Source organism: Lutzomyia longipalpis, chromosome 1 (genome assembly GCF_024334085.1).
Source record: "Lutzomyia longipalpis isolate SR_M1_2022 chromosome 1, ASM2433408v1".
Taxonomy (NCBI): domain Eukaryota; kingdom Metazoa; phylum Arthropoda; class Insecta; order Diptera; family Psychodidae; genus Lutzomyia; species Lutzomyia longipalpis.
The window spans coordinates 12,150,650-12,176,157 of NC_074707.1; the positions used below are offsets into that span (position 1 = coordinate 12,150,650).

The 25,508-nt window shown below is 33.7% G+C and overlaps 4 protein-coding genes across 27 annotated transcripts in view; all 4 read right to left on the reverse strand.

Moving 5' to 3' along the window:
• Positions 1-11,688, reverse strand: part of LOC129788977 (heterogeneous nuclear ribonucleoprotein R) — a 32,103-nt gene extending 20,415 nt beyond the window's left edge. For 12 of the 23 annotated variants that reach the window (XM_055825657.1, XM_055825625.1, XM_055825587.1 and 9 more), the window contains exons 1-3: positions 9,714-11,688; positions 282-403; positions 9-202 (exon numbers count right to left, since the gene is read on the reverse strand). In XM_055825657.1, coding sequence (XP_055681632.1) covers positions 9-202; positions 282-401 — 314 coding nt within the window. In that variant the 5' untranslated portion in view covers positions 402-403; positions 9,714-11,688. Of the gene's footprint in view, positions 1-8; positions 203-281; positions 404-5,758; positions 6,361-9,713 lie in introns of those variants that run through there. The other 11 variants (XM_055825707.1, XM_055825682.1, XM_055825633.1 and 8 more) reach the window with 5 other exon arrangements.
• LOC129790073 (luciferin sulfotransferase-like) overlaps positions 1-25,508 on the reverse strand; it is a 767,385-nt gene that overhangs the window by 541,160 nt on the left and 200,717 nt on the right. The gene's annotated exons all lie outside the window — the stretch shown is intronic.
• Positions 1-25,508, reverse strand: part of LOC129788207 (probable Rho GTPase-activating protein CG5521) — a 626,970-nt gene that overhangs the window by 541,160 nt on the left and 60,302 nt on the right. The gene's annotated exons all lie outside the window — the stretch shown is intronic.
• Positions 1-25,508, reverse strand: part of LOC129788331 (tolloid-like protein 2) — a 606,934-nt gene that overhangs the window by 541,160 nt on the left and 40,266 nt on the right. The gene's annotated exons all lie outside the window — the stretch shown is intronic.

The window sequence follows — 25,508 nt, forward strand, 5'->3', positions numbered from 1 at the left end:
TTTCTCACCTGTATGTTTTCATCACTCCACACAAATAGGCCGATTTGTTGGACACATGTTCCAGATTTGATTCTAGGAACTGACTCAGAACATTCAAGGCACCATCAACTGGAAACTCTTTGAGCGCATCGAGAGCCCTCTCATCCAGCTCCACATGCGCCAATTTGCCAGTTTTGTAAATATCATCCAATTTACCGGCAACCTTTTGAGAAATTTAATTAGAAACAAAAATTTAATTTAAATTCAACTAAGCTTTGTTCATATAAGAATGTACAACTTACCCTCTTGTCGAGTCCATATTCCAAGAGTTTTGAGTAATCCTCAGTTCGCTCACCATCTCCTCGTTCTTCTGACTTCGTTCCTGGTATATCATCGACAACTTCGCCGTTTCCCTCTGCCATTTCTAAAGAGACATAATTATGAGAAAATAAATTAATAAAATCCACTGTTTTTTTTCTTTTAAAATTTATTTAAAAATTCCATATAAAAATCTTTGCTAAAACCCGAAATAAATATTTAATTCGGCTTTTTATTGAAATACTTTTCCCTTTAGAAATCAGAGATTGAGATCAATCTGAAAAGTGTGTGTTTAATATTATTCAATATAAATGGAACATATATAGTGTTAGAATGGCGAAAAAAATGCGGAATATAGCATTTGAACTGTAAATAAGCGAAAGTAGGCATTTACAAGTGTTGACATAGGTTATGGTTCTCTTACACGTGCGATTTCTCTAATATACGCACACCGACACCATCGCATCTTTTTTTTCGCGCGCGTACGCATAATATTTTGGCAAACTCCCTCTCTTTTTACTACACAACTCTCATTCAAAATCCGTACGCACTCTTTGGTATAAATCGTACGCTATATAGACTACCCATTGTATATAGTTTAGTTCCTCTTGCCAGGCAGAGAAGAGCAAAAAGTTTGCCAATATTCGCACAAAATAGCAAAACATACAATCACATGTCGAATTAAATATTCTTTCGCACAAATTTTACACGCAGAAAATACACCACATAGCCTTGATTGTGTCTAAAACAGTGAAAGCCACTTCACCATCTACACACATTTTTCCCTCTCGCGCTTCGCAGTCAAAATGTGCGTACACGCAACTCTGCGCGAGACGCAAAAGGAGCAAAAAGACAAAAAGAAGAATGTATAGAAGAGGGAGAGTGAAAGACCACATAGAGAATCTCACAGCGGCAGACGTGCTTTATGCTTAATGCTAATCACACGCAATGCCCATTCAGTCTCTTCGCGCCAAAAAAACGCGCGATGCGTTATGATGCGTTTTAGCATCGCATCAAATGCCATTTTTGCTCTTTTCTTTTCTTCCACAAATAGTAAATTATCTATGCTGCCTTACGTCCCACCCAGAGTCCCTGACACTCTCATGGACAAATTTTGCTAAATTATATTTTGCCTCATATCTTTTGTTCAAAGAGAAGAAAAAATCCTCCAAATAGTGCGTCAAGGTGAAATATTCGCGATTGCCATGGACAAAGAGCGCTTCTAATACAGACTATACGCATTTTGTACGACACTCAATCATATACAACATTGGCAAACTCAAACACTTCCACCAAAAATCTCCCCTCGCACGCACTTTTTTTTCGGTTGCCTCGCGAGAAAAACCAATGTGGCATGTGAGAGAGGCTTGTACCAAGTGAGAAACATAAAAATTTTTGCGATTTCGCGAGTGCGAAAAAGTGGGTCATGGCAAATGTGTGCGTACAATTTCAACTTGGTAAAATACTATTAAATACGACTTTTTTTTCAGCCATCGTCACCTCTCTCTGCCCGACCCACACTTGGCCAACCAAAGTGAATTTGATCCAAAAAGCAACACCACAAAATTGCTTCCATCAGCACACGATAGTAGATATGTATATAGAAGCAATCGGATGATAATATTAGAGAAAACATTGAGCATTAGAAAGATAAAGATGTTACACAAAAAAAGTTTAGCAACATAAATTTTTCTGTTTCAAGGCAATTTTCTTTTCCGCAAAATGAAATATGTTTAGCAGAATTTTTCATTTAGAATATCTGATAAAGCTCTCGGCTCGGTCCTCTGTAAAAAAAAAATATTTCTTCAAAAATGAACATTAAAAATTCATTTCATAAAATTTTATAATTTGTCCATGAAATCTGCCTTAGTTTTCAATAAAAAAAAAAACAATCATAAAAAATTCTAGGTTAATAGAGGAAGCAAATAGAAATATTCTAAATGAATTTTCCCGCTGAAACTGAGAGTTATAAACGTTATTCGTTTGAAAAAAGGTGAGAGAAAAATTCAGTGCGTGAGAGTTTCGATTTTTTTCGATGAAAAGTACACGATATTAGGTCTAATTATAGCCTCCTCCTAGAACATTTATTGTTCCGCGTGTAATCTGGATATCTCTCGCACATTTTCAAGCGTGTACACGCACTTACTAGAATATAAACCACACAAGTTCGATTATCACCACTGGTTGAGTATTTGCGTAGGGTCAATGAACTCACTTTGTGAATTGACCTTCTTTTTATTGTATAATTTTGCTTTTGGCACTCAATTAATTAGGCCTTTTCTTTCCCTCTCCTACAGCTCTACTTTCTCACTCTGGCACTATCTTCCCGCCCCATACATTTTTATCATTTTACCATCTTGATCACACCTTACGCAATTAATGTAGGTAGATATACGTACATACATACATTCGCTTCAAATCAATTTTACTTTAATTTATTCAAATCACCACAATATCAAACACAACAACAAATTGTTCTCATAAATTTTCCTATCTCTCCACAGTTACGATAAAATCAATAGATAGACAAAAATAGAATCCTCAGAGATCACAAGTTCACAGACTTATTGTCCCTTGTTAGTTGACGAGTCATGGACATTGTATGAAATAACATAAAGCACCTTTGTTCATCATTTTAAAATTAAATCTTATTGATCTTATTGCTTTTGCTCCATTTCATACTTTATTTAGCGGAAAATACGCGAAAAAAAGAAACTTTTGAAGGTACAACAACGAAAAGTAACAAAAACTCCTCTTTGTGATGTCATTTGTGTTGGAAAATTGAGGAAAAATAATCAAAATAAATATATCTAACATTATTCAAGAAGAAAAGAATTAAATTTTTGATAAAATGATTTCTTATCTAAAGTCAGTTTGAACTTTTCTTATTAATGTTTAGGCTTAATGCTAAACTATCAATTTAAGCTTTGGAAAAATTGCTCCCGTAATACAAATCGGATATAATTTAGTCATTCCGACAATATATAACAAATATAGACTTTTATACGCCAATCAACCGCTATTCTGACAGGAAAATTTCCCCCAAAATTCTATTCAGTCACAAATTAAGCCAAATAGAACATTTTTATTCTATTTGCAATGGAAGAGACGAATATAGATTACCTATGGGGGATGGGGTTGTCTGGTATCGTCTATTGAACTTTGCTCTATCACCCTCCTTTTTTTTTAATACCTACATATATGCAGCATAAAATACATACATATACAATGGAGTGTTTTCAATATATTGCGTAATTTTCTCGATGTAGCATTTCACCCCCAAAATGTTTGTCTTTTTGGCTCTTTAAACAATTTTCTCTCCGAGACAGAGGGTATATATATCACACTTTCACCCCTTATATAAGAGAGAGAGAGAGAGAGAGAGAGAGAGAGAAAAGCGCTTTTAGGTGAAAATATTTTCACCCCTTTTAGCATTAGACACACACTGATATTATACATATATCAAAAAGCACATTCACACATAAGCATCAGATGAGAGAGAGAAAGAGAGAAAGCTCTCACAAACACTTCAATTGCCAAGCAACTACCATTGATTGGACGATGAGGGTGGCAGACTATATGAGGGGAAAAGTTCTTTGTGTACCGGCAGCCGGGGTAAAATGAAAATTGGAGTGCGGAAGGGCGGGTATTTTGGCGTAATTTCTGCATAAGGTACCCGAGACACGACAGCGCAGTGCCGGCGACAACAAATTCTCCCTTGTTCCACCCTCTGCAGCTTTTGAATTTCAATATAATGAAACGAAAGAGCGGTGGTCTGGCAAACGGAGTACCTTCTTCCGGGAGACGTGATTGGAAAATTCAATTTTCAACATCAATTTCATCCTCCTTAACGACGACGATGATAGGAAATTAACTATTTAAAATATAAAATGAACGCTTCATAAATTGTGCAAAGAAAATTTTTTAAATTATTAATTCTGGAATTTTCCAGTAAGCTTTTAAGTAATGACACAGACGGTTGGGCAAAAAAGAAAAAAGGCAACTTCTGCCAAAAGAATAAGAGAATAAAATGAAGAAGAGAGGAGAAGGAAAAAAAGCTCACAGAAAATTTTCGACACGTCGACAGATACTTCTAAAAGAGAAATTCTTGCAGTTTTCTGTGTGGTATCTATAGTTGTAATTTGCAATTGCCGGCTTTTTTCCCTTTCTTTCTTATGTTCCGTATTCGTACCGTGCAAATGTTGAGTTAACAACGAACGCGTTCTCCTAAAGTTGTATGGTATGAAAGAAGATTGGTTAGGAAACGCCAAGAACAGAAGCATACCATTTTTTTTTCTTTCATTCTCACCTTATACCTTGAAGAACTCTTCCCCTTTTTCCCAATGCATAAAATTCACCAACGTCTCACTACTATGTATATAATTCAATTATACATAATACATACCACCCCTTTCCTCTATTGATTTCTTTACAAATACACAGGAAAATCATAGCATTTTCAATTCCATTTTCTTCTGCATTCTCCATGACATTCCATGCACATTAATGAATTTTTCATGTTGACCAAATCACCACTTAATAAATGAGACTTTTTCTCTCAATTAATAATTATGGTATGTTACGTAGGTACATATCGCAAAAAATAGAATACTTAATAATGCCGACAGCAGACAATATATGTGGTAAGACTCAACTCACCAAGTCCATATACAAAAGAGACTCTAAATACGAGCATGCCCGCAAAAATGGTGGGTAAAGCGGCTTGAGACTTGAGACGAAAAGCGCGCTTGCACTTCACTCGAATGCATTGCATTCACCGCTCATTGCAACGCGACACATGTAAAACAAAATGGTGGATCGCTGAATTTATTTTACAGCGTGAATGGCGGTTTTTGCCAACATTTTCACGGAATTCCGTTGAAATTTTTCATCAAATTCAAATGAAACTTTTTCACAAAATTTATTTCTTGGAAATACGAATGCTTTTCTTGGAAAAATTTTCCCCAAAATATTTTAGCAGAACTTCAGACATTTTCTACATTGAACATGGCTAAAATGAAAGCCGGCAAATTGGCAAATTCTCTTTCTCTTCCACGCGGGAGACTTTTTGAGCGTTTTCAGAAATATTTCATGGATAAAATTGAGAAGGAAAGGAGCTTTCCTTTTAAATCCTACTTGTATTTTTTTGAGGAAATTTTACAAAAAATATACATTTTTTTTCAATTTTAAAAAGAAACTAATAATGTGAAAATTTATACAGAGGATTCTTTTGTATATCACATTCATGTTGAAATTTCAACACGTCTCATATGTATAATGTTATAAACTCCAAGTCACATTCATATGGGAGAAGGAAAAAAAAGACTGAGAAAAGTACCCCCCGCTGAAGAAAATCCACTTCACTGAGAAAAATTCAACACCCCCACATAGAGCACCGTACACAGGGGTATTGGGGTATAGTTTAGAACCACCCTATTGATAATTTAGCACAAAATTTTACCTTTTTTTCACAATTTTCAACACAACAGACACTAAAACTACGCCGATGTAATGGCGGTCGCTACGTCACCGTGGTATCGCCGTAGCCAAGAGGCTAGCCTGAACCGCACAGAACAGAGAGAGTCTACAGAAGAGCCAACCAGCCAAGTCCAACTCTTATTCCCCCAATACACATTTATATATTTCCAACCCAAAAGTGACTACCACACCATACCGAAATCCGTGGTAGTGGTTGAAGGACTGTATTTGCAAAGCACACTATATACCATCAATTTTTGCAAATACACATTAAAATACAATCCGAATACATGCAGAATTCTCGGATCAACTTCGGCTTGTAGCTTACACAAAAGCCCACTTTATATATAACACATCAACTACACCCCGCGAATTCTCTTGATCCCATCAAACTACACAATACACGGGAAAATACACAAGAAAATTACTGCACATGCCTTCGTTGTCCCTCGATCCTATCTCTGCAAACAACCCTTCGTCTCTTATTTGCACAGAACCCTCCTTTGTAGGAAAAAAAAGAAGAAGCGAACAGAAAATCTTCACAGACACCACACTTTGCAACCAACCACATTCACTACCTCTCACTATATAGTTTCATACCCACAAAGTGAGAGAGAGCTTTATAAGAGTTTATTTCTAAATGCCCCCACTTTTCAGAGACTTTATGTTGAATAAAGCAAAAATTTTTGCACACACAAATACATTTTAACGCACATTAATAGCAAGATTTCCGCGAGAAATTCGCGAATACCAAGTGCACACACTATATACACATTCGCAACATTCAAAAATTTCGCATACGCGCTACACACAACACCCAGTGAAGAGAAAGGTGGTAATGTATATATAAATACCGTGCAAAAAAAAGCCGGAGTCTGAATTGCTATGGGACCACAAAATTGTTTAACGACAATGAGAAAAAAAAAGTTGAGGGGGTCACGCCAGAACAGTTTCTGACCTAAGCCACCCCTAAACAACTGTGGGGTTGGTGCACCAATTCAAATGGAACAGCAGAGAGGAAGTCCCCGGCAAAAGTACATGACAGAATGCAGTGTGAGACTGAAAGCACAGTGTCTCGTGGTGGTATAGAACCAACACGGAGGGTTGCGAGAGAGCGACTCACAGTGAAATTCTCGGAAAATGTGTTTAGCGGGGGGTTGAAACTTTGTGTATACCTTACCACGCAACCACATCGAAATTTTACCCCTCAATTTTATCACACACAGTCTCGCTATCGTAATGACGAGATGCTCTTTATACCGGCTTTTCACAATTTCAGTCTCTTCCTCAACCTTCTCTTTCATTCACACCCCACTGTGTATTTATACCAATGAAGGGGTTAAGAATCATATCAAAGAGGAGCATTTTCCCTCTATAACAATCTCCTGAATCATTTCCATAAAGTTGCATCACAAATACGGTATTAAATCACATCAAAAGACAATCTACCATCACAAATTTTCACCCTGTGCAAATATATGAATACGCAAGTTCCCCACAAGGGTATGTCTGGATGGAAAATATATTTGAGAGAAAATTCAACATTGAATTGAGAATCTGATTATGGTTCTCCTAAATGTAATTCTATTCAATAAAATATCCTAATCTCAAAATTGCAAACCACAAATTGTGATGCAGCAAAACCATAAACTTTCCCAACTTTACCGCCAAATTGTATATAACCCTCAAATTTACATGTGAACGCCTCTGTTGTGAAAGTAGTATATTGCAGCGCAATTATTTGCATTGCAGTGGATGCGCCGGGTACCAGAAATACAATTGGGACTCCATTGCACCAAAATTGTGTGCTCACATTTGGTGGCAAATGGATATGAATTTATCGTGCAAATTGAATTTATGTCTGCAAAGCTACACCGCAGTTATACATATATAGTCATAGCACCACCCAAACCACCCTCTGGTACCCCAAAGCGACACTTCCTGAACCAAAATCCAAATTAACTCAAACTCTATTTGACAGAAAATTCAATGTAGTCGGCTTTCGATCAATACATCGGAATTGCAGTAATGAAGTCTCTGTAGTTTTTTTTTATTTTTGCGCAAACCCCTAGTCACTAAGCTAGAGATTAATCTATCTCATATTCCATTTCATTCACTCATTATTCCTTTCCTTGTCTATCCCCACTAATCCACATATACACACATTTATTCGCGATATATAAAACCTGATTTCTATGTACTTTTTTATGTTTAAAAATCATATTATACTCTCTCAGACGCGGTTTTTTTTCACTTCTAATAAACCCCACATACATTTGCAACAGGACTCTTACTATATATATTACGAATATACGTACATACGTCAGATTCTAATATGGAGTCGTATTCACAAATTTATTCAACATAATCATTCACATGTACAATTTTTGTACACATTTTTTTGTCTCTTCCTTAGCTTCTCCGGTTAGCTTGTGATGCACAAGGGAAAAAAAGCTATTCTCGCGAGTAGACAGACGCTCTTTTGCAGAGGAAATAACCCACCATTGTGGTGAAAAAAAAACCCAACGTGCCATAGTGTGTGGAGCATTTAAACATAATAGCTATATAGAATTGTGACTTCGAGACAGTAATATGGTTGGATGGACGAGGGATGAATAGAGGACAAGTGGGAGGTTTATAAACTTTAAATTGGCTCTCATCTATATTCGGGCATACTAGTGACACGAACACCGCAGCTCATTCGGTAAACTTATGCAGAATTATTCATCATTATAATTTAATTGCACTAGAAGTGCAATTAACTATAAAGTCTATGGAGTCGATTTAATTACTCGCATAAATCACTATGAAAAGTTGAGCTTTCTTGTTGACTTCTGTCTTATAGTTTTGGTTTCTTCATTATACAAAATGAAAAGCTAGAATTATCCAATAGATATACCTACATATTCTAATTTTATGATTTATATAGAGACTAAAAGCATTTCCAGAAAATTGAATTTAAATCAGTCTTGTGAGAAATATTGGCAAACTTCCAATTTTTATATTAAAAAAATTTCAAGCTTTTTTTACAATAGTGTTGACATGGCGTCCCAACTATCAAATTAAAATGAAAAATCTATTATAAAATATTTCAAAATTAAAACATTTATATATATTTAGAAAATAATTAGTAAGTTTTAATCATTGATCTTAAATTGAAAGTATGTATTTAAATTTTAAAAAATGTATAGCTTAAATTTTTCTTTTATAATTCCGTTAATTCCTTTTATCCAAGTATTCAAGGAAAGAAGGTTTTTTGTTAATGCAGGTGAAAAAAATTAAAACCCGAAAAAAACGTGCAATGAATTGAGGCCAACATGGTGGATTGAAGGAAGAGCTTTTCATTTTTCCATACAAAATAATAACCAGCAACATCTGTCTTTTCTCATTACACCACCGTCACATGGATGAGGCATTGCAGAAAAAGTGCATTCTGAAAAGTTGCACATTGCTGTCAATTGGCGTCAATTTCCACTCCCCGTTCGCGTCACTATACAGTACTTAACCTATAAAGCGTCCACTCATGCACATATGTACATTCAGGACGTACTGAGACGTTGAGTACATTGAAGGGTAAAAAGAACAGTTGTGGTGCATAAAAACTTTTACATTACACAACGTATTGCTCATTGAACCAACAATTAAAATTTAAATTATAGTAGACGCTACCTCACACAATGTTTAAGTAGAAAAATCTAAGAATAACGCGGAAGAAGCGCATCGCGTAGAATGCTAAGAAGCTTTAAAAAAATGATTTTCTTAGAGAAATATAATTCTAAAAAATGGTAAACTAAAGAAATTGTTTTAACCAAGTTAGTTTGATCCGTCCTATCTTCCCTATCTTTGGTTAAAAGCTCAAATTCTTTCAACTCTAGCTCGTTTAGTTTTATACGTAGATTTTAAAGAAATTAAAATAAATAGAAAAATTATCAACATACTTAGCTGAATACTTTTTGAAGCTATCCTGTATTCCAAATACGGATGAGTTATTTAGAAAATTGTGATGATTCGACTAAAAATTAGTCGATTTGAAGATGCTGCTCTGTCTGCTTTGCAAAGAAACGACAATATAAAACTTTGCCGTCTGGATGTGCAAATGAACTTTAATGCCGGATGTTGAAAAATGTTCAGTTTTGTGTGTATATAGTTCAACGCAAAAAAAAATTTGCAGAACAATGCAAATGCACTCTTTTCTCTATTTTGGAGTCAAATATCAAATGTCTTTGAGAGTCTTTCGGATTGGCCAATAAAAATGTCTCGGTTGATATCCAAATTATTCTTTATGCGAAAAAAGGCTTCAAATTATATTGCTTGCGTTTCCATAAACACTCACATATGTAGATCATTTTCCTCAATCACTTGTGCTTTCCACAAATTGCTCCTTGTTTGCAACAATTTTATAGAATTATTCACTTTTTCCGATCTCACCATAATTTATACCGAGGCTGGGAATATGTTTTATTTGATTTTGTTATAATCCAAATAAATAATTCACCTCTTGTTCTCTCTCGTAGAGGTAAGTTCCGTCTTTGCAATTAATCACACTTTTTTTTAAAATTTATATTCTATTTTTATTATTATATTTTCTCTCTCCCACCTCTATTCTTCCATGCGATTTTGCAATTAAATTCTTAGGACTTTAATTGTTCACAATCGCACTGTATCTTATTTAATTTCCTTCTCTCAATCTATCGTTGGAAATCTCTGTATTCTATACAGAATCACGTTTATTTTTTTTCAATTATTTTTTTATTACTCGTTAGCTGCACTCGGATTAGGAAAACTTATGCACATTCCGACAGCTTCTTTACGTCACAAAGAATGTCTTCTTAACTTTTTTTTCTTCTTCCCTAGTTGGTTAACACATAAAATAGTAGATTAAAAAAAACAAAAGTACGTCAACGTTGATTGTAACAAAAGTTTTGTTGAATATTTTCAAAAATATAGTTCTATATAGATAATAAAATCTTTTCCTCTTTTTTGGGGTGAGTACAAAAATTATATAATTAAGCAACACACACTTGGTATACGGTTGAATAAAAAATAATAATGACTAACTGTATTCAAATTGAATATAAAAAACGAACATTTAAAATTAAAGCTACTCTTGTCTTTAAAAGTCAAATTAGATTATTTTATTTAAAAAATTGGTATTGTCCAAAAAAATATTAAATAATTTTAGTCCACTTTTTCTGCGTTTAGAAACACTTTCAATTTTTTTTTCGCTTTAAATTATGTTCAAACAGAAAATTTTTGTCACGCACAGGGTTCAATTGTTTGACAAATTTTCAACACAATCGTGAAATGGAGACGGAAAATCCAAGAAGAAGAATGTTCTTTGTCGTTGAAAAGACTGGCAAAAAAATTTTTCGTCTCGACGCACCAAAAGTGTTGTGGGGAATCCTTCCTTTGAGTAGAGAGGACACAGCGGCTAATTTTTTCTTGTTTATTGTTGAATCTTCTGCAAATTTTAATCCAGAAGCTTTAGTAGAAAATTTTGTGAAAAATCACTATTTGTCCAAGATTTATTTTCTTTTGTTTCACCACACAGTTTTTCTTGCTGCAAAATTTCCACACTTTTGTCTGGGTTGAAAATGTAACTTTTTTCTACGACAATTTAGCGGTGTACAGTGCTAAATTTCACCGTGTCTTCCATTATAAAATTATTATTAAACATCTTTTCTTTTATTGTTTTAAACTTTATTTTATTTTTTAGAAGATGTGAATGAAAATTTTGCTACGATGATGTAGATTTTGTCTTTCCAATTTTTTTTTAAATGGTAAAAAAGGTATTTTCCAATGGTGTGATGCACCGTGACGATACGTTCTTTATCGTCCGCGCTCAACTCTACTAGTGCACCAGTATAAAGTAGATGAAAATCCGCACACCGAACGCAATGAAACCGTTGACTGTGAATGTGAACCCCTTCTTGTTGGTACACTTTCGGTGTAGTATTCATTCTCTGGGTAGTGTGTAGCCTCAATTCCCTCGCTCTCTATATATCTCACTCTCAGCGCTTCGCTATATACATACATATCTGCGAGAGGTTCCTCTATCGCGATTTCTCTCACAAAATTCGTCACCCGTTCACGGGTTTTTCGCGTACAACTCCCATTCTGTGCTCACTGGTAGAGCAATTTGCAATTTTGCACACGCATACATTAACTAAAATCACTGTCGCGGTATAACACACATTGTCACACCATCCACGTCATCATGTGCTCCCAATTGACCCATACTTGCGCGAAATCCGCGAATATCTTCACATTATACCGCATTTTTCGCATATAGTCTTTCCCTCTGCGACATAAAAATTTTCCATGTGGTATCATTTTTGCCTCTTACATACACACATACACACATTTGTCCCATCAAGCAGAGCGAGTTATACCATTTTTATGCGAAAAATCTACTCATGAATTTTCCTTTGTAAAGCTCTCCCATTTACTATGTATGTACAAAATTTAACATTTTTTTACTCATCGTCTCCACTCAAATCCCAACACGCCCGACTCCATTCCCCCACAACTATGGTAACCATTTAGACATCAAATAAACAATGTGGCTGTTCTTCCATCATATATATGTACATAAAATTCGCAAAGCCTCGCCACGATATCTATCCCATTAATGATTCACGCACACCCGGTTATTTTTGCATGAATATATATACACAATGCTGCTGCATGTGTGTGGGTGCGCAAAAATTCGCAATGTAAAATAAAATATCAGTTCGATGTCGCGAAATCGCGAATTTCAAATGAAAAAAAATCACACAATTTGGCATGTACGAGTGAAGAAAGGCTAAACGATGAAATTGGAAACAGTGGCGTCGCATTTTCGCTTCCATTCCGCTAAGAAATGCGAAAAAAAGCACCACCGCCACATTTTAGAATCTCTATAAGCAGCCCACGCGGCTCTTTTCGCGGTAGCACGAGAAAGAGTAAAGGAAAGATACGCGAAAAAAAACAGAGCCCAAAAATTTCTCTCGTGAAGCCAACACTCATCATTTATTCATGCATGAATTCGCATGAGAAATGTCCGTGTGGCTTCTGCTGAGAAATTTTTGTGCTGAAATAAAAAACAAACCCATCGCAAGAGGGCATGAAGATTAATTTCCAAAATAGTGAGTGATGCATTTAATATTAAATCCAATTTTGAAATTTATATCAAACCTTATGCCGTTGAACGCTTCTTGCATAAAGTCTTTTGTGTGGTAAATCAACCCTTAAATAGAATATTTACCTACACTTATCAACATCTTCTCTTTTCTGAACTTTTCAACATAATAATGTGCCTGTAAACATACGTCAGAGGCAATATAGAACAATTTTCATGTTGTAAATTCAGAGCACATTTTTTTTGTTGCTTGCAAAATGTGCAAAACAATCGTTCCGGGTCATAACTTCATGCAGATTTTTCCACCCAAAATCCATTTTCAATTTTGCATGAATTGAGATGAAAATGAATTAACAAAACTCCCAAGAGTTTTTTTTGGCCAAAAAAAGAGTATAGAGGACATTGTCCGAATTCGTATCTACATATTTGGTTGTTTGTATATACAAAAGAAACACCAGACACCAAAAGCAAATGAACTAAAAGCGCAAAGGCAAAAAACCCACCAGAATTCCATACATTTCCCTATCGGGTCAATGGGCATCGAATCAAAGGAAAAAAAACCACCACCTCTTCCATTTCCTCCTCTGGGGTACCATTCTGTGTGTCAAAAACACTTTCCTGTGGGTTGGTCCAAAATGTTTTGCATTCTATCAAATAAAAAACTCTCACACAGTGCAAATGGATTGAAGATGAAGAAAAAAAATCATTACGTCCGTCTCTGTGAGATCAAAGGTTTCGGTACGAATGAAGAAAGACCATCATCCACCCCATTGCAACCAGTTCTTCCTTCAGTTTCAAGACCAACATCTCATCCTCCAAACTTTGCTCTTTATGTGCCGTGCAATCTAAAACGCGCAGGAAAAATTGAGGAATACACTCTGGGTTAGTGTTCAGTTTGTACTGAAAAAAAACGAAGAACCATGCAGAAAACTCACAGAAAACCGGACTAATGCGCGCATGTACGTGTATACAGCATCTTCACCATCTTTCCAACCACCAAAATACCAAAAATTCTCATCTCCCGTATCCAGCCAATAACCTATCTCTTTTCATCCAACACTCCCTCTTTGGTAAAATGTCCAGAAAAGTAGAGTACGAACGAGCAATGTATACACGGGGAACGAGGTTTGCGCCTTTTTTCCTCCATGTGCATTCATCGACCATCCTTGTCCCTATACAAGAAAATAGCCGCGGTATAGAAATAATAAATTGCGTACCGGGAGAATACTGCTCGTTCTTTTTTTTCCTACTTCTTCTCCATACTCACTCACCACAACTTCTTTCCTCCTTGTTTTCATTTATATTAATATTATTCAAGGTGGTAACCATACATTGGAGTTGGTGCAAAAAAAAATTAAATGCATTACCTACATATATACACAGATAAAATAAATTCGTAAAAAGTTCGTCAAATTTCTTGTGAGGTTCGTGAATTTCCCATGCATTTATATGGGGAAGTTCACCTCCAGGTTCGTAAAATTGGGTTTCAACTCCTTTTGGAGGTAAAAGTTCGTAAGAATCCACCTCCAAAGTTCGTAATTCTCATTTTACCTCCAAAGTATGTCATTTTCACCTCCAAGTTTGTAGAAGGTTTGTAATTCGTTCTGAGAGGTTTCGAGCAGTTTTTTTTCTCTTTTTAACCTACAGAAATCTTATGAATCCGTCTCGCTTGTACTGAGCAAATTGAAAAATTCGGTTTGTTAGAGTTTGATTGCGCATCTCTTCCCAAGATTATTAAACCCTGGACAATCCTCTTAGAGAAAAATGATTCCAAAATATACGCTTTTTTGTAAAATTTGTCATGAGAAGTTTGAATGAGGGTCAGTGACGTCACCGAAAATTTCAGCTTTGAATTTTTGTGAAACAATCGATAGGTGTCGCTACTTGTAAGGAACAATAAAATGGATCTTTGGTGATTATTGGAAAATATTTCGCATATTTTTTTTTCATGGCAATGTAAGCTCAATTAGAACCAGAGCTAGAACCATTTAATAAATCATAATATATCTAAAAAAAAATATTTGGTTAATATTTCAACATAGATGAAACTTGAGTTTCATGGTCATCTCAAAAAGTATGTCGCAACCCTTCAAAAATGAGTTTCTGTCAAAAAAATAATAAAAAATCTTTAAAAAGTTATTTTTTTTTAATAAAAATAAAAATAAAATTAATAAAAATAAATAAATAAAAACAAAAGATGTGCTTAGAAAACAAAAACAATATAAGAACTTTATTTTTTAAATTAAAATAATCAATTTTTAATCAATAATTAAAATAATTTTTATTATTTTTTTTCTATTTATAGGTAGTCCGATTGACTTCAATTTATTTTTAAAAAGTTAGGTTAAAGAACTATAAAAAATTAAGAACTTTCTTTTTACCAGTTCTTTTTTTACATTTTATAAAAAAAAAATTCTTTTTTTAAAATTATTCTTTAAGTTTTATTAAAAAAAAATAATTTTAAAAAATTTAAAAGTGATTAAATTGGTTAAAGAATTATCCAATCTCAAAAAAAGGAAAATTTATGAATTGTCTTACGACATGTCGTCGCGAATTCCTTTGACAGAAACTCATTTTTGAAGGGTTGCGACATACTTTTTGAGATGACCATGAAACTCAAGTTTCATCTATGTTGAAATATTAACCAAATATTTTTTTTTAGATATTTTATGATTTATTAAATGGTTCTAGCTCTGGTTCTAATTGAGCTTACATTGCCATGAAAAAAAAATATGCGAAATATTTTCCAATAATCACCAAAGATCCATTTTATTGTTCCTTACAAGTAGCGACACCTATCGATTGTTTCACAAAAATTCAAAGCTGAAATTTTCGGTGACGTCACTGACCCTCATTCAAACTTCTCATGACAAATTTTACAAAAAAGCGTATATTTTGGAATCATTTTTCTCTGAGAGGATTGTCCAGGGTTTAATAATCTTGGGAAGAGATGCGCAATCAAACTCTAACAAACCGAATTTTTCAATTTGCTCAGTACAAGCGAGATGGATTCATAAGATTTCTGTAGGTTAAAAAGAGAAAAAAACTGCTCGAAACCTCTCAGAACGAATTACAAACCTTCTACAAACTTGGAGGTGAAAATGACATACTTTGGAGGTAAAATGAGAATTACGAACTTTGGAGGTGGATTCTTACGAACTTTTACCTCCAAAAGGAGTTGAAACCCAATTTTACGAACCTGGAGGTGAACTTCCCCATATAAATGCATGGGAAATTCACGAACCTCACAAGAAATTTGACGAACTTTTTACGAATTTATTTTATCTGTGTATAGGATAGAGACGTATGGTAGGAAAAGCATTATGTAAGCCCACTTCTTGTACCACGTTGCAATATAAACTTATCAAGGTATAAAGTTACTGGAAATGTTCTTGACGACGTCCCTTAGCATAAGTAAAAATTAAAATCTGGATAAATAATAAAAGATTAAATAAAATAAAAGACCTTAAAAAATTAGAATTATTTCCTTGATATTTTCTAAGTGAAACAGTTTATTTGATAGTACTGAAAAAGTTTTTGAATAAAAACTTTAAAATGGCATTACATATTCAAAAAGCTTTTTTTATCTAGAACTATTAACATCTAGAATTTATAGGCCTGAATAAGGGTCGTAATTTAATCATAATAAAACCATCAAATATAAATTTAATTACGTTAAACCTTCAACAGAACATTCATCTTATGTATTTTATGTTTTAAGTAAAATTAATAAAAATATTTTAATCATTCTCGAAGCAATGTTTTCTTTTTTCTTTAAACAAGTTAAGTACGTAAGTTTACTCATAGAATTAAATTGTAAGAATGAAAAAAAAACTTAACAAAACTTTTAATTCTAAAGCTTAGAACTTAACAAGTAACCAAATATATTTATAAAATGGGTAGTAACCATGCACCCAAGCTTGAATCATGCTTTTTCTTTCCCTCTTCTTATTCGCCATCCACCACTGTGTACCCTTATATATATAATATATATAAGATTTGCAAGAAGAAACGATCTCTCACAAACCAACACACTATATATCGCCAAAGACCGTTTTGAATTCACGAAATATTCCTGTTTTGATTCCCACAGATTGGAAATAATGAGATGACATCCAACACTTTAGGAGATGCTGTTTTTTCTGCTCTTCCTTTCAACTTTACCTCTTTTGCAAACCCATGTGTGACCAGAAAAAAAAGAAGAAAAGAGTGAGAAAAGGATGTAGCCATCATTTTTCTGGGATGGTACAGGAGAGACGAATTGCACATTGTATAAGTTACTTTATTCTGTCCATATGCTCAAAATGAATTCACCACCTCTTATCTTCTCACTCTCTAATAGTTTTATAATAGGTGACATTTGTTTTTCTTTTCTTCTCCCAACCCTCCTTGAAGTTTCGCTTCAATTTGATACTCTCTAACCAGAAAATGTGTTTCTCCAATGCTTTGTAATGGGGTTGAATTTTGAGTTAGAATAAATTCTAGTCAGTTTCTTATTTTCTTTTTAATTTTAATACAATTTTCTTTAAAAAATAATTCAATTTGAAAATTCTTACTCTGCGGGTAAAATTAAAGATCAATGAATATATCTGTGGCAAAAAAATGAAGTGGGGTTGTAAATTTATCAAAGGAACCAACCACTAATATATAATTCTTTTACTTCATAATAAACCAAGAAAGACAGCGATAAAAAAAAGAACTTGCACCATCACAGAATCATACACCCCGGAATATCAGATTGGTATACTATATATAGAGTTTTTAAGGATCAACCCCTCACAGTAAGAACAATCATGTGACCAGAGAGGATCTCTCTCCCAGGCAATTGTGTGAGAGGTACAGAATAAATTGTATGAAAAGAATGCTATGGGTCTAAGGACTTCCTGAGGAGGACACATTCGGTGTGGTGGGAAAAAAGTGACCACACTATGTGGAGGGAATAAAAATTATAGCTGAAATAAAAGGATTCTTTTATCCTCAGCTTTACACGACACTTCTTTCCGGTTTTATTCACTCATCTCTGTTTTTTTTTTGTCTTACATCATACCGTCTTCAATAACTTTTTATTATTGGACCTTATAGGTCTGGGTATGGGGGTACCTTAATCAACCCCTTACGAATTTATGAACAGGAACACTTTTTTTCCTAGTATTTTGTACAAATCTATGGGTATGAGTTTGATATGAGTCTACCCTGGTCATTTTTTTTCAACTATTCCCGGACAGTTGCCACATGCTAGTCATATTTAAATTTCAACAATTGCAGGTGAATGAAACAAAGTGATGAAGTAAAAAGATATTTCAGTACTTTTGTACAAAAGGTTGTCTCTCTACGGAAAATTTTCACATTTCACACCATTCTTCCTTGCTAACAAACCCACCCCCTCCCCCTTTGTACAGACACGAGAAAATGTGATAAGAGAAATTGTCAAAGTTTTTCATGACATGAAAATGATTTTGCTATTCATTTGTATCATCACACTGTGGTGTGATACAGCGAATGCAATTAGCTGTAAAGTGCAGAGGAGATAACGCAACTGACGTTGAAATTTCACGAGATATGAGGCGACATATGTACATGAATTTCACATACTTGTTTAAAATTGGAAATCTTGTACATAATGCACTTTTCGCAATATATGTATATATTAAACCCCACAGTAATTGTGTCTTTGTGTACATTTTATGAGTGGCATATGCGACGGACGCTGAATTTGCGATAATTGGGTTAACAAAAAAAGTTATCATAAAGGAAATATTTGCACAAAAAAAGCCTGAAGTGCAATGAATTTTCTTCAAATGTGACTTTATAATTTTTTTCATTTTTTTTTTCTTTAAAATAAATATATAAAAAAGAATTCCGTCGCCCCATCGTCAGTATGCATGAAGATTGTATGAAAAAGATATTTAAAAATGTACTGGTAAGCTGACCAAGCTTACGAGAGCTGTGTTTCTTTCAGTGTACCAATTTTGTGAGAGCAAACTAGAGCGTAAATTAATTTAAATACGCGCAAAGTCGGGAAAAGTAGAAAAGTCATCCCCCAAGAAATCTTTAAAACGCCATATCTCGGGAACGGCTCCATAGATTTTCGAGTTTGAGCTATCGTTGGAAAGGTCTTAACCTCAACTATAATATATTAAAATATGAAGTAAATCGATAATGGCATTTTCGAAATATTCGAGTTCGAAATTTTCGAAAACTTTGTTTTTGTCTTTAGCGCCTCTTGCGGTCATTTTTCGAAGTTGCAATGTTCTAGACATTTGTAGGGTTTCACGAAACCTTTCATTTGCGCTTGAGTTGATCAAGATCGGACCTGTAGAACCCGAGATATGACATGCTAACTTTGGAAGGCTATATCTCGAGAACGGCGACATAGATTTTCCTCATTTTTGGCATGGACCTAGATAATATAGTCAGCTATAACATATCAAAAAATGAAGCAAATCGATAATGGCGTTTTCGATCTATTCATCGAAAACTCATCGAAAATTTTGTTTTTGATTTTTGGCCCCCTAGCGGTCACTTTTGAAACTTCGTATGTTCTAGAAAGTTGTAGGGTTTGTTGAGATCTTTCATTTGACCCCGGGTTGATCAAAATCGGTCAAGCCGTTTTCGAGTTATGGTCGATTTTCGATGAAAAATTGTGGCGGCCATATTGACTAAACGGCTTGACCGATTTTCGAAAATGAGGTATCGTTGGAAAGGTCTCGATGGCCCCTACAACATATAAAAATTTCAGATTTTTAGCTATTACAGGGGCTGAGATATAGCGAAAACAAAATTTTGAGGTTATCCAAAATGGCGGACGGGGGGGTGGGGGGTAAAATTTGACGTCATAATCGGACGTCTTCCAGTCGACTTTTAAACTTTGCCGTTTACCGCAAGTCTCTATCTATTACCGTTCTCTCGCAATTTAGTGTTATACTACGGACGGACGGCCGGCCGGAAAAATTTTTTTTTTGGCGCATACGTTTTTTGGAATGTGGGGACCCTAATTCGTGCTCATCCCAAGTTTGAGCCCGATCTGACGACTTTCGATTTTGCTCGGTACACAAAAGCTGTGTCTGAAAGAAACACAGCTAATAATTTCTTATAACAGCGACAAAGGAGTTTAGTGGAAAATATAGTGAATTATAAAAAGGGAAAAGAGATCAACTAAAGCGTCATAGCATTTGCGCTCAGAAATTCAAAAAAGTACGTTACTCAACATGATGCAATGAGTTTGCACGGTCTACAAAGTATGTATAGTGGAAAACCATCTTCTCGCTATATATGAATCTCATCGCACATTTTATATATACAAAACCATATTAGCCTCCTCTCATCCTCACTTTAAGAGAATCTCATCGTCGTCTTCACCCAATATTATTTCATTCACTTCAACGTCGCCATTCCATGTAACCAGAAAATCAGGATTTTTATCTTGAGCGCATGCAGTAAAAATTTCCAATGTAAAATTCTCTCATATTCACCTTTTTCATACAATGTATAACCTACCTATATATAATTCTAAATGCTTGCATACGTTGTACACGTCTTATAATGTCACACATGCGTGTGCAGTATATAAAGTGAACGTATATTATAACACTAAAGTTAACATGTTTAAGTAATGTTTTTTTATGCATTAAATTCTGCACAACTGCATACACCAGCAGACAATAATTTAGAGACTTAGCGTCCTCAATTTCAACTATACATTGCATTTTTCCCCTACATTTTTTTCACAAACAAAACACCTTCCTTTCGTGACTAAACTCACTTAATTTATAGCGACGACTATAGAAGAAAACTAATTTTCTGTTTTTGAAACGTGATTAAAAGTTTATAATAAATATCTACCTACATTGAAGAATAAATTGCTCAAAAGAAAATAAGCTTGGGTTGAATTTTTTGAATTCTATCAAGGTAGGGTATTCGAATAGCGTCATAATTACACTCACTATGGCAAACTAAATGGGTTTATATTTTTATTTAGCCATGCCTTATTTTATTTTAAACTTTTTGTACTGCTGTATTTTAATATTATAACTGGGTAATTAAAAAAGAGCAATAAAATAGGTAAAGTGCTCAGACAGAAGACAATTACGAATAAAAGTTCGTAGTTGTATAGACAGTCGTATCATTACTATGACGTACATTACATTTAAACAAGAAATTTACAAAGCTCATTATCGTTTAGACTAAAAAATTCCCTTTGGCCGATGTTTTTGTTATTTAAAGCATCACTGTTACGAATAAATAAAATGTCAAACCCACATGTAAAAGCTAAAACTAAATGCAATTTCCTGAAATGATATGGCGTCTGTCAATATAGTTTCATATTTGTTTTGGAATTGAAGCTAAAACTTTAGAATTCATCACCTTGTTTACTCACAGAAGCACTTCAACTAAATAACTCTATGATAGTGTGATAAAATGTAATGTAAAATTAACACGAAAAGAACTTGAATCCAATTATATAAACTCCTTTCCAGTACTACCTAAAAAATATTTCAAAGAAAAAGGATATTTTATGCGACATAGATAACGTTGAAGACTGTATAAACACGGGAATATTCCTTGTGAAAAACAAACATCAAAATGCAAATCCTAAAATAGATAAAAGTCAGACGTGAATATCCACAAAAATATATCTTTTAATCTTTTACAGCTTATATATTCATTTCAGCACAACGTTCTTGAAATATATTCATTTGAGCAACTCTCATTGGATCAAGATGAATCAAGAATTGTTTTTTTTATATAGGTATATAAAACTCCACAGTCCGTCACAATGGGTAATATTTATAAAGTTCTGAGACGTTAAAACAGCTTGTAAAAATATTTCCTATATTATATAGGTATTTAAGCTCTTATGCAATTCGCAATATAATCTTCTTTCAAGCAATAATCTTACTTCTAGCAATATTCACAAGTTTATTAAGTTTTTTTTTTACGATACAAACTTTATCAGAGTGCTATCAATAGGTGACAAAAAGCACTTTATTTGAAGTTCTCATTATACACATAAAAATGTAAAAATCTCAAGAATACATTTCTATTGGATTTTCTTACAAAAAAGAAAGAAAATAAATTATCGTGAGAAAAAAAAGAGAGAAATAAATAAATTGATAATAATTTGCTGCAATGTTTAAATTTACCGCCTGTTCAATGCTTCAACAATTGGTCCAACATCCTTTTCAGCTGCCCAAATACGTCTTTCTTATCCCACTCTTCATCATGCTTTCTCGCAATTTGAGGAAATACAATTAAAAAAAACCTCGCAGAATAAAATCTGCACTCACCAGAATAATTCTCATCTCACACCATCTCACACAAAATGCTTTTTTTTTTCTTAAAAAAAAATAAGAAGAAAAAAAAGAAGCACCATACATATGCCACACAACTTGCACATTTTGCACAATGCACTGTGAATTTTGCGGCATTTGCGCAGATGCAATAATATCGCAGACATTCATTACACGGCAACAGCAGACTCTCTTCCCAAGGAGGAAATAAAACCGTTTAATTTTTTTATGGATACACCATTCAATTAAAAAACAGCTAAAAGGGATTTCAAATATAGCCTTCCAAAGAGAAAGCTCTCCCTTTTCCTTCAATATAAATACATACATATGTATATATCGTAAATAAAACAAAGAGTAATTACTTTAGTACATACATATAGTACCCACAAAACGATATGCGAAAATAATGCTAATATACAAAAAAAAAAATAAAAGATAAGCCATTATAGAGATGGCCAATGCACTTTTGTCGCTCCTTTATTCTCTCACACATTTTTTTTTCTCCATTTTACACAACCCATAAAGCGATATACCGAGTGAGATAAAAGTAAAAGAAAGCACCGAGAGACATGAAGAAATTTGCTTTAGAACTTCCACTTTATCTAAAATCCCATAAATTAAATAAAAAGTCCAAAAATCCCTAACATGCTTTTCCTCGCCAATTTTCGTCTGCATTCTCTTTATCCGACTATATTTTACTTTCCAAACTTCCGCATAAAAATCGTTTTCGAAGGAAAAACTGCATTTTCCAAATGGAAAAACGCCATTTTCCAAATTAATGAAACTTTAGAAATACTTTTTAAATCAAATAAACTATTCAGCACTAGAATAAACAGAAATCTGGTAGAAAATCTTCCATCGAACGAGTTAAATATTAATTTTGATAAAGTTTTTGGGTGAAATAAATTCCTGAAGAAATTTTATGATAAAATTTAAAAAAAAAGTTTTTCTTTAGATTAAATCATCCACAGTTTCTCACTGCAACTCACAAGATTCTAAGCATTTTGAGAACAATTTTAGAACACAGCAATTGTCAAATTATTTTATCACATATGCCTAAAGAATACATTTCTTTTTGTTAAATGCTTTTGGGTAGAGAGAAAAAACTATCAATCTCCAAAGTCCGGGAAAAGTTTTTCTTATTTGACTGAAAAATCTCATCATTTTCCGAAAGTAAAATAATTTATTTAAAAACTTTTAATAAGTTTCAAGGAAGTTTTAATATTCAAAGAGAATTTTCCACAAAAAAAAATTTTTAATATTGGTTTTAAAAAGCATCTTTTTGCCTCTTGCAAGTTGTATTAACATCATAAGAAAAAATGCATTTTATTGAGTCTTTTGATAAAAAAAACAGAACCCTTTGCATTATGATTTTCGCGAATGTAAGGTACACAGTCACAGCATAACATGCATAACATATAGTGAAGCAAAGCACATCGTTCCTGGGTGAGGATACCAATTTAACATATCCCTTCTTTTTTGAGGGTAAAATATGAATCAATAGCATGAAAATTCCTCTTCCACATATCAAAAAGTGGTCGTAAGAATGAACAGCACAGAGCCAAGGAACAATTCTTCCCGAGACCAATTGTTGTGAAAGAGGATTTTTTTCTTACACAACAATAAACTGCAATATAGAGTGAGGAGAATATTGGCCGAGAATGTCATGAACAGGATATGCGTCGTCGCCGTCTCCATTTCAATAAAACAAATTTCATATAAATGCAGATTTATGTCTATATATGCATATGTGAATTTATATATTTTTTTTACCCCTGAACATCCTGAAAATAAGGGGTTGAATGCAATTTTCCACGTGGGAAATGCACAATATTGCATTTGGTGCGCAATGAATAAAAGAGGTGAATGCATCCTTGTACCATATGTATATGCTGCTGATATTTCACCCCATGTAGAATTTATAATTCCTAGACAATTTGTATGGAGTGAATGCAAAAATTCTAGAATAAAAATTATTGTTAGGACTTTGCGGAGATTGAATAGACAAATTCTTTTGTATAGAAAAATCTCCTTTGTCCGCGCAATAAGCTAGTAAAGAATCGTTGTGCATTACAAATTGACTGGTTTATTCTATTTAACGTGGGAAAATATTCTTTGTCTCATGCTTTTCTATTTTAACGGATATTCTATTCTATTTTGGACTTTCTGCAAAGACAGTTTTTTTTTATAAAAGTTCTTCGTCATCAACATTTGCATTAATAAAAAAAACTTTGGGGTAATTCAGAAGATTTCTTGATTCTAAATATTCAACGACTTTTCACAAATTCTCTTGGATATCGATTTAAATTTCCAGATATTCAATGTACCTGAAAATTAAACTTCTGAATTAACTATTACCTTTGCAATGAATAAAATAAACGCAGAGAAGAAAAGAGAATTTCTGATCAGTTTCACATGTGTTATATGTATCTTTAGAACATATGAGAAAAGCAAAATTCTGCAAATCGCATAGAGTACAAAATTTATGTTCAACACAGCAAAATGATGCAAAGTCTCTTAACCCTCATCGTCTTGCTAACACAGAACATTATTATTCTCGTTCAAGTATGTACACAGAAAATTTAAACGTATGGAGATGATGTGGTTTATTTGCAAAAATTTGTTGTATTCTTTATCGTCTCTCTGTTTCTTTGCACTTTATTTTTTTTTCTTCGTTTCACCCGACAGTATTTCGGGTGAGCATGCAATTTGTGTGGTTGTTGGCGTTGCTGCGGCTGCTGCTTGTGTGAATGTCATTGAATTTTCGGTGGTAGACGCTATTAATATAATAATATGCGAGATGTTTGCCATAGAGGTCTTTAATCTTTCGGTCCAGACAGCCGCGTCATATAAAAACAATTAAGGCAAATCACTGGTTCTAAAATTGTGTTCACCACTCACGATCACCACAAGAGACGAAGCACAAATTTATTCGTCGTGCTTTTTTTTACATTATTCTGTAAATAAGATCCCCAAGAGGTGAAAGACGTACAGAAGAAAATATTTTAAACTAAACATGCGTTTTTACACTCATAAGCATTTTCCTTAGCTATTTAATTCATTTATCATTAAATTCCCTTCAAGCAACCACTAGCCATTTTACATTTTCTTGGATAATTACCATCAGTATACGACACATGTACCTACTTCACACAATAATTTAGCACCAAATGGTAGTATTTATATCTAACAAATGAAACTTATATAATTTTTGCTAATTTATCCTTTCAAAATATCCTTTCAAAATCTATGCTTGTTTTCGTGTAACATATGCAGTTGTCTTTAAAAGTTTTAATATCTGCAATAAATTACTTTTGATGAGT